This window comes from Lissotriton vulgaris, chromosome 3_1 (assembly GCF_964263255.1).
Source record: "Lissotriton vulgaris chromosome 3_1, aLisVul1.2, whole genome shotgun sequence".
NCBI lineage: Eukaryota > Metazoa > Chordata > Amphibia > Caudata > Salamandridae > Lissotriton > Lissotriton vulgaris.
Genome location: NC_141689.1, coordinates 1,473,390,491 through 1,473,400,675, shown reverse-complemented (window position 1 = coordinate 1,473,400,675; position 10,185 = coordinate 1,473,390,491). Strand labels below are relative to the sequence as shown.

The window sequence follows — 10,185 nt, the reverse complement described above, 5'->3', positions numbered from 1 at the left end:
CCTGACTCTCTGATTGTTCTAATTTAGAAATCTCTTCAAGAACCTTTTGTTCAAACACTAGTACCACTGGTCCTACTGATGAACTAGGTGGGCAGAATTGAGAGGGCCGGTGTAGATTAGTAGAAAAAAAAAACAGGGGTTCAGGCTCCTTTTTAGCAAAGAATTTTTTTTGCTTAAACTTTCTCATCATTTCATGAATCTCTGTTCTACATAACCAAGTCCTTTATTAAGGACCCTCAGTTAACTCAATGTCAGTTGGTAATCTGATAAATGTACTACTATGTTGTTTACAACAGGGTTCTGCCTTGACTGCGGGTTATCCAGGGTGAGTATGTTGGCCTTTGCTGTCCTCTTCCCCATTGACCTCCCCCTCTGTTGCCCGCCAATTCTACCCTAAAAAAGAACTTAAAAGGCCCCTAGTTCTTCATTAGAGTTGGCTTGCGGATTAAATCTTACCCTGCCCAGGTTAAATGTCTGTACAGATTCTTCCTCCTCACTGGAGGTGTTGTTGAAGGTCCAATTTCAGGGGGTTCTTCTCATCTGCTGCCTACCACCTCTATAATAATTTGTTTGTGGGGCCTGCTCGTAGCACTTATCCTCTACGTAGGGAAGAGCCCATTTGTGAGACTACCTTTCAATATTTCTTGTTAGACCTTTTATTTTTTGGTTCAGCAAGTAGTTTTTGTAATCCGCCAAGTCTTCTTAAATTCGCAACAATTGCTCCTTCGCATCAGTGATGGTTATATCCTTTTTCAAGGTTTCCTCTAGATCTAGAATTTCATCACTCATTTTCTTGGCCATATTAATATTCAAGATCAGCCAATCTCAAGTACATTTATTGGCAATATAGCTCCAGCCAAGCCTACATTTCTGAATCTTCCAAGATTCTAGGTTCTATTCTCACTAGGAGACTGGGAGAGGTGGCACCCACACAGAGGTATTTTGTCATTAAAGCCCCATGGAGGGCCACCCTTACTTGTTGCTTTCTGGTATTACTTAATTTTTCCCATTCCTCCCTCATTGAGGTCGTATTCGTCAGAGAGGAATCAGGGTACAATGATGGACCTGATAAAATGGCAGCGATTTGTTTGTCAGTAAATGCCAAACAGTTCTTGTCCATCCCTAAGTAGAGGCTATATTATGGGAAACTCCACTGGCATATAAAAGCATCAAAGGGCAAATCAGTCAGGCTGCAAAGTAACTAATATCTGTTTGGTATGGTGTATTTAAACAATATATTTATTAAAAGCTCTCACAGCTGAGCCGCCGTTCAAAACTTAATCACACAAAGGAGCTTTAGAGGGAAAAACTAAGACCAGGTCATCCTTCAACAAATTAATCAGCAAAGACCTGGCTTACAAAATGGGCAATATTAAATCTGGCGCTTGCATTGGAGTAAATGAGAATTCTTTTTAGTAGGTCTATTCCTACTTGTACATTTAAAGATGGACCCCCACAGTGGAGAAAGGATCTTGTAACTGAGAGATGCACAATCACGTGGGCTGCGTGACATGATCTTGATTGGCGAATGCTCTTCAAATGTTCCGGCGTTCAGATGCACACATGTGGTAAGAGTAAGATTGGGGTACCCCTGCCTAAGTTGGCACGATGATACGAGAGCCTGCTTGCCAGTCTGCGGGCGTGCTAAAAAACAGTGCTCATATTTTAACTACGGTTATCGGAATGCTCCACCCGTCCCCATCAGTAAAATCAGATCTTAGTACAGGAGTTTGTTTGTTCTTTTAACAGTTCACGTATGTGCTTAAAAAAAACTCCTAGTACATTTTGGAAATTATTTCTACTTTGGAATGCGCATACACACCTTTTGAACTCAGTTACGTAAGTAGTCAGTGGTGTACTTTGTGCGTACATTACCCTTGAATGTGAACTGTGCTTTAGATATGGATTATTCATACATGGCAAGAAGTATTCCAGAAGTCCTCTTTAAGTTTTAGAGCATGGATTGATTTGAACCCTAGGAGAGGATATATATGTGAGTGATAATAGAGCTCATAGATTGTGTTGGGGCGCATTGCAGTGTTCCCTTAAAAGAGACAGTAGTGTGTTTGATTAATGATATTTTACTAAAACCATATTTCCACAGGTACATTTTGAGCAATGAAAGTGCTTCAAAATAAAGGGTTGTATGTTGAATAAATACGCTTTTGGCACAGTGGAAGCTGGTATGTGTGCCCTTGGCTCCCAGGTAAATATAGCTCTTAAAGATTGGGCCTTTTCAGGTTCTGAATTAATAAAACATTATCTGGTTGGTTTTATTATGAACCTTTGTCTTGTTTGTCTATTTGTTTCTCAGCTACTCCTCATAACAAGTCAGTTGTCCAGTGAGGCAAACACTAACCTGGTGCCCCTACGAAATTGCCACAACGATGCAGAGGCAATGAAACATGTTGGCCTACTTTGAAAAAGTTTTCAACATGCTGTGTTTTTAATATTGAGTAAGCTCACAATTATGATTAATGAGGGAAAAGCTGAATGTAAAACTTAGCTCAGTTTTAATCGTGGGACACGCTGTCCTGTATAGTTCACGGGGTTTCTGTTTTGGATACATTCACTTCTAACTTTTTCTGTCTCTTCACTGGACACACATTCTTTATTCTCAGTGAGAAAACAACTGATGATGATAGATGTGGGCATGCTGGTGAGAACCTGCCAGTAGCTCCTCTGATGTAGAGAACATGAGGTGTTTTCTCACTATTTCACTTATTTTCTGACATATCTTATATTCACCTTCTGTGTATTAAGGGAATATTTATGTGGAGTACTCTGACTGTATTTGTATTTGAACAGTTTGGGCACCCAGGACGGTTTTTAGACTGAAAAAGTTATCAGTGGTTGGGTGGAGTCGAAAAGCCCCTTAACCTCTTGTCCTCTGTATAAATGTAATGTTGCCCATTTTGTAAGCCAAGTCTTTGCTGATTAATGAGCCATAGTACCAATGCCTGGACAACCAGCCTTCTGGAATGGAGGGAGGCCAAATCTAGAATTTTCCGAAGTATTCAGAGAAGGGCTGTTACAACAAAGGAGTGAGCAATGGCGTTCAATGTGACAGATTCTCGCTACAAATGCAGATGGTGTGGAAAATGTATTCTGGCTCTACACTGCATATTCACACTGACATGCATGGATCTCCTACTATTTATCAACATCACATACAATGCATGTGCAGGAAAATTGGTTAATTAAATCATCACAGCTGCTTCTGAAAATTTGAAAAACAACGACCCTCAAATCTAACAGCACATTCCAACGGCTTATATTGTCATGCCACAACACAGCGCTCTATTCCATCAGTCAATAAAAGTGCACAACATTTTTAGAAAACAATTTTATTAGACAAATTATTTAGACAAATTTTACACAGAAAGCTCTGCCACTTGTAACTGAGGCCTCCAAAAAGTGTTTCTGTATTTTATAATAGGCGATACATCAAAATAGGCCTATTTTAAATACTGTACATAGTTAACCATTTTATTTCAGCTAAAGTCATTGCAACATTTCAGATGTCATTTAGAAAGCTTGTTGTGTATATGTTGTCTTGTCAATCAGTGGAGCCGCGTGGGACTATGCACGTTACAAGGGGCGACAAGCTGTGCATGCTTCCAGTCACTTGCACCCTCGGAAACAAAATGGCCGTTCATATGATAAGAAACTGGTCTGCCTTACACAGTAGACAATATCTGAAGATTTAGTACAAAAAACAGTGACAGTACAAGATGCTCCCTCGGAACAGAATTAGCATCAAAATATAATATATCTGAAGAATATACCCTTTTTTTAAATCTTTCTCCTAAAGCAAGTAACGTTTGTTGGTTCCTATGTTAACCCTAGCCACATAATGAGTAACTAAAGTAAGTGAATGGTAGCATATAAACACAAGATCAGTGGCCGACCCAAACAGTACTTACCAGAGTTAAAGAAAACAAACTGAAACCTCATTTGACGTATATAATTGGTAATAGTATTACGTAAAAAAATATGTGCCAAATGTGGCATCTTTTTTACGATCATCATCGTCATCATCATTATTATCTTCCTCACTGCAGCACATCATCAATCTATACATGTGGCATTGCCGCATAACAAAACGCAGCTCTTAATAATACAATAGATCCAAACGCTAAAATTGGTTAAAACAAGAGATACTTTGCCCTCTTTTTATGATATTGGACTCGGATTAAGGCCACATCAACATATCTCAGGGGCATATTTTTCCCTTGTCTATAAACATCATCATTGTATTGAATAACTATGCAGCTTTGGAAAACAATGTATTAAATGTAATTATTTATTTTTACAGCCTCTTAGAGAGCTACGTTCCATTAGTAAGTCTACGTGTGTTTACCTGGCGGAGGTTTCCTTTTTGTCTAATTAGTTCAAGATACAACGATCGAGGTTAGCATTATACACTGCGGAAGAGGACATGAAAACGCTAATTGCAATGTTGAGGCGCAAACATTAGGCTGCGCCACATGGGCTAATAAAAAAGTATAAAATATGGGGCTTATTTACAAGCCTCTTGCGCCGCCAGTGCGCAACTTTTAATATGGGAAAAACTGACCTACCAGTGGCGAAAGGCGCTTGTCAATAAGCTTTTGTCGAACAATGCAAGTCGGTATTACATTAAAGCAACCTGCCTTTTCTAAAAGAAAAGAGCCCCCCCCAGCACTATACATATCTCCTGTATACAACACATATTTATACTAAAGCTTTATCAAATGAATTGCAATAGCACTGGTTGCAATTACGTGTGTATTTATACATATACATATGTATATATATATGTACACGTAAATGAGATACTAATTTCTTTAACACGATGAAGGCTTCTGCCCTATGATAAAGTATACTGTACATAAGAAAAGCGTTTTAACACTGTACAATCACATAGAGAGCATATGCACTGTTACAGTGCAAAGTAGATTTAACTGTAGTCTTTACTGGCATAGTAATGGCTTTTTGTAATCCTACAAAATTGCATTCTCATATAATGTGGCCTGAATGGTGTTTGTACACTGCAGGGCTTGCCTTTGGTCCACAGTCAAAGGACACACAACAGCAGCGGAGCACTGAATGGGAACCGTGGAATGCAGGCAAACGACTGAATTTATTGCAATTACAGTATATCCACCAAATGAAAGAAAGGGGATCCTAGGGATGATACAGAGACTAGTTGTGAGAATGAGTGAAGAGAGAGAAAGGAAAAGAAGAAAGATTCAGAAAGAAAAAAGGAAGAGCTTGGGGGGAGATTGGGAACAAGAGTAAAGGAGAGTGATATAGCAAAATAGAGGCTGAAGGAGAGAAGATGAGTGAGCACCAGAGATAGATGAAAAGAGAGTAAAATAGAAGAAAGGAAAGGGATACAATAAAGATAGAGAATGTTTGCTAGGGACAGAGAATTGAAGGGATGAGTGGTCAAAGAAGAGAAACGGTTAAGGACAGAAGGAGACAAAAGGAGAGTGAAGCAAATGGAAACTGAGTAAAGCAATGGCGATGAAGAAAATTCAGCAAAAATAAAATGAAAACGTGAATTAAAGAAGAAGAGAGATAATCACGAAATTAAAACCTGATGTAAATTGACACAAGTGCACAGAGACCTTGGGAGGGTTGGGGAGAAGGAGATTTGTTGTTACTAATCCTGATTTATAAAATTACATCCATGTTAGTCCCACAATATTACAGTAGCTCCTTGCAAAGGGAGTCCTAAAGGAAAAAACAGTGAAGAAACAGTGATGCTCATATAGAGGTGCCCCGGTCCGGATCATTGCCAAGATTTAGCCCTAGAGTTGGAGTTGGCTGGTACGGAATAGATGACATTGTTTTGATAGGACTTCTGAAAAAGCCCCCATTAGGCGCACGGTGCCTAAAAGGACCAGTTCGGTGCTCAGGCACATTGCCAAAGGAGAAGCCAGAGGCAGCTTTAGCCGACAGCGTGCGGCTTAGAGTCTGAATCTGCTCAGGAATGAAGGTCGTGGTTGTGATGTGTGTGTTCCTGAAGTCACTGATTTGCTCCAGCGCTTGGCGTGTCGGCAAAGTATCAATATCCAATGGCGTCAGATCGATGGAAGATGTGGAGAACTGTTTATGCGGACTTTCCTCGTCTGTGCACAGGCTGTTCACACGTCTGTGGAGATGTTCCAAGTCAATTTCTTTGTCATCCTGAAGAAGAAGAGAGAAGTGGTTGCACAGTATTCAGTAGGAACCAACAACAACTGAAACTGTTCTGTAAATGTCAGCCATTTGAGTTATTGGAGCTCATCATTATCAACAACTACTTCTGCAGAATGTCCTATCCTAACCCTGTGAACACTTCAAAGATTACTTCCAGCAAGCTACATATTATTTTGTAATTTTTCCCTACGTAGGACCTTTATGTATAACAAGATTTTCCAGCAACATTCCTCATCCTTTTTGGCTAATTAAATAAATAAATAAATAATGTTGCCACTACAAGTGCCCACTCTTGGTGCCGTACTAACATGGGTACTAATTTTCTTTAAGATCACAGACAAATAATTTGGCGTTCTGCATATGCTGCTTTAAACTTTGATGTTGATAATATGATCAAGACTGTATGCCAAGGGCATAATGTGGTTCCCAACAGCACTCAGACGCTGAGAGACCACATTAGTTCGGACACCCATTTGCCACCAGAACCTGGTGTACATTTGTAAGGTCGCCCTACTGTGAATTCAGCAATGACACTTGGGCAGTTACACCACATGTGTTGAGAGAAACAGGTGCCCTCACCAGATTTTACACTGTGGCCTTTTCATTTTGTATTATAGTGTATTTTGTGTTACATATTCCCAGAGACAAGTAGTCGCATGTGGTGCACAGTGCATCAGTATGATCATTCCTATATTTATTTAATTGGTGGCCTCTGCTCCTGTGATCAATTGAACCCTTCTTTCAAGCTGTCTGCATAAGAATCTTGAAAGATTGGATCTTCTGCCCAGCTAATGAAACTTAAATCACATTTACTCCCCACTGTCACATGATCAATCTAATGAGAATTAGTACTCTTGTTTGTGCAGGAAGAGCAACCCCTAGATTACACACTATATGGGAGGGAGGATGCCCTTCCACAATGTAGTATGACAGTGCACTATGAAAGTGAAATTCCATCCGATTGCTAAAGTGTTTATAGAAGCAAGTGAAGAGTGACCCTTATGGTGGAAACAACCAGGGTTCACAGAGTTTGCACATATTGGCTTACCCTTACAACTGGAAAAACCCTTTGTTACTTGGATATTCTCTACCTTGCTAACTGAGAAAGCTAAGATTCAGTTATGTTGAAATGTGAAGTAAAGAGAAACATTAGTAAACAACTCTTACTGGTAATCTTCATTACTCTGAGTTGTAGTCTTCTTTGTCTAAGTACTCACTAAAAGCACTTGCTCCAGCAGACATGTTTCTACAAATTATCCCTTTTTCCTACATACTCAAATTTTGCTGGAATACACTCTATCCTCTTGTTATACTTAGGCCCATTTACTGCCTTCCTATTCAGATGATTTCCTCTTCCTCCTCACTTCTGTGCCATCCTCCAGACATGACAACAACACATGGAAAGAGCAAATATAAGACTGCAATGAGTACGACTAAGACACAAAGTACTGAGGATTACTGGTAAGGAATTGTTGTTTACCTCCTATCAGCCTTCCTCTTTACAGTCCTGAATAACTGAGGTGATACCAATCAATCCTTTTTATTTAGAAAAAAAGTATATATCACCCAAACTTCCCATATTTAATATAAAGTTAATAGAAACTAATCCTAATGAACTGAAAACAAAACAGCTTCTCCACATGCTATTGTAGATTGGTTACAAACTTGTAATTGATAGCATTTTACAAATGTATGTCGAGAAGTCCAGATTTCATTCATCCGTATGGTTTTCAGTGAGGCTTGATCTGCTCAACTTGAGTCTTCGATAACACAGTCAGAGCCAACTGATGTCCCACAAAGGAACAAAAGCAAAAAGTACATGTCTATGTTTTTCAAAGCTTTTCAACAGTCTTGCTGCTAAAGGCTCCAACTGAGAAACTTAAGCCCACATCTCTCTAAATGCTCAAAGAGTTACCCACTGCCCTCTCAAGGATGGAGGGATTCAGAACGGTAAGATTTGAAAAGCTTCACATGACCTACCCCTCTAACCATATGAAACACCTAATTTAGTGTGACCAGTCTTTCTTTAACAGCTTTAATGAAGCTGGACAACTAGATATTGGGACATTGTATTCAATCTCACAGGAACATTCTTTCCAATAAAACTCTAACTACTCAATTTCTGAGCGGTCAGTGCCAAGAAAGGTTAATTGTATAGCCCTTTGATTAATGCTAAGAATACTTGAACCAATCTGATTCACAAATGAGCTCCAATGAACTGCTTATTCCCCACTTAAAACAAACAGGACCTTTCCCACCCGACAGGAGGCCAAGTTGTTGGAGCTGCAAGGTGATAATTTGAGCCTTGTGATGCAAATCTTGGAAAACGTCTGTGAGATGACAGAATTGGAATGAGCAAATGTGTGTCCTTAAGATCTAGATTTGTCCAAAATTCCCTTTATTGGTTGTGGAAGCAGAGACTGTGAGGACCGTGCTCTAAATGACTTCGTTAAGATGAATTTGTTGACCCGATTTAGATTTAATACTTGCCTGTACTCTGTACTCTCCCAACAGTTTCTTGACCGGAAATAGCAATACATTATATCCTTTGAACTCCCTTAACAAGATGGAAGGATTTGGAACCCCCAATATTATCAGCTTGGCTTTATCGCTTACTGAGTATACATACTCTTGAAATGGCACAATATAAAAACAAGGGCCTCCGAGCTAAAGTGAAAGGGGGTAAGACCTGGGCACCAATAACAGATTGGCTTGAAGGAAATCATGGCTGATGACAAGTGGGATAGGAAGGAATCAAGCAATATTAATTGATGTTTGCCCTATATGTTTTCCTTTTCTTGCTGCTTTTCCTTTGTAGGAATTTGCGAGAATTTCAACAGTATATTGTAAATGGAATCTATGCATTTAGGGAATGTAAATATCCATTCTGTATGTATTTTGGTTTTAAGATGAACCTGACGGCAGAGACCTTTTCTTATCGTTTGAATCCCCAAATTGTCCTGAAAAATACTTCGATTTGCCTTCCAATGGTAGCCCGTGATGCTCAACAGTTATGACTTTGAAGTTTAGCAAGAGGATGCAGGGGTGGGGGGGTATAGGGGAAAAGGAATTGATAGCGGAGGTCTGAATTCTTTGGAGAAAAGCACCCTTTCCCATCTCTGACTACAGGACCTCCATATAGCTGGATAAAAAGGGAAGACACCAAGATTTACAGACGGGTATGGTTCAAACAAATCCCTCTCCTCTGCAAAATTAGGCTTTGGAAAGTCTAAATTAGTTCTGGCATGTTACAAAAATCTCCTTCTGGACACTCTTAGCATATTGACCTCTGGGTAGCTTTCAACCCTTTTTATAAACTTAATTTCCTTGCAGTTGATCAGGCTGTAATGTTTGTGCCATGACCTAATCAATCATAACTTGTAATTGTCTTTATAATAGAACGAGTTGTCTGTCCTCAAATTCCAAGTCCTTTCTCGTTGGACAGACATGCTGCTATTTTTCTAAGCACTTTTGCATTTCCCTTCTCAACAGTGATGACTCATAAGTGCCAATCCCATATAGGGAAGTGCTTCCTGCTAATACTGTTGCTCAGAAGCCTATGAAAATGCAGCTTGCCTTGTACCAAGAAATAGAACTGGTGAGATAGGTTAAGGAACCATGCTACGGACCTTGTCATCATACTTTGTTTTACCACCTAGCGGTAGTGGGAAAATGCCTGAAGCAGGGCTACTCTACATACAACAATCAATGTAAGAATCTTCAGCAACGCCACATGCCTGCTGATGCACTGCTAGGAGGAATTCTCCTGCGAAGACTTTATAATACAATGGTAATTGTATAACAAATATTGTCTTCCTTCCCATATATATGCACCGGCCCAAAATGGGACCAAAACCTGTCTATCCTTTGGAGACAGGAAGACACAGGAAGTGAGAAGTGTGTGCATAATAGCGGAGCAAAGAAAAAAAGGAGGAGAGAGAGAGTGTATATCAACAATATGAATATTTCAGTACACTCTAATTCGTATGAGCAGAA

General features: G+C 39.6%; 1 protein-coding gene across 1 annotated transcript in view; it reads right to left on the bottom strand.

The window, feature by feature from the left end:
- Positions 1-3,394: 3,394 nt before the first annotated feature.
- The window catches only part of GRID2 (glutamate ionotropic receptor delta type subunit 2), a 2,654,005-nt gene continuing 2,647,214 nt past the window's right edge, over positions 3,395-10,185 (bottom strand). The window contains exon 16 of the mRNA XM_086961940.1: positions 3,395-6,177. Within this exon, the coding sequence (XP_086818066.1) occupies positions 5,755-6,177 (423 nt within the window). The 3' untranslated portion in view covers positions 3,395-5,754. The remainder of the gene's footprint in view (positions 6,178-10,185) is intronic.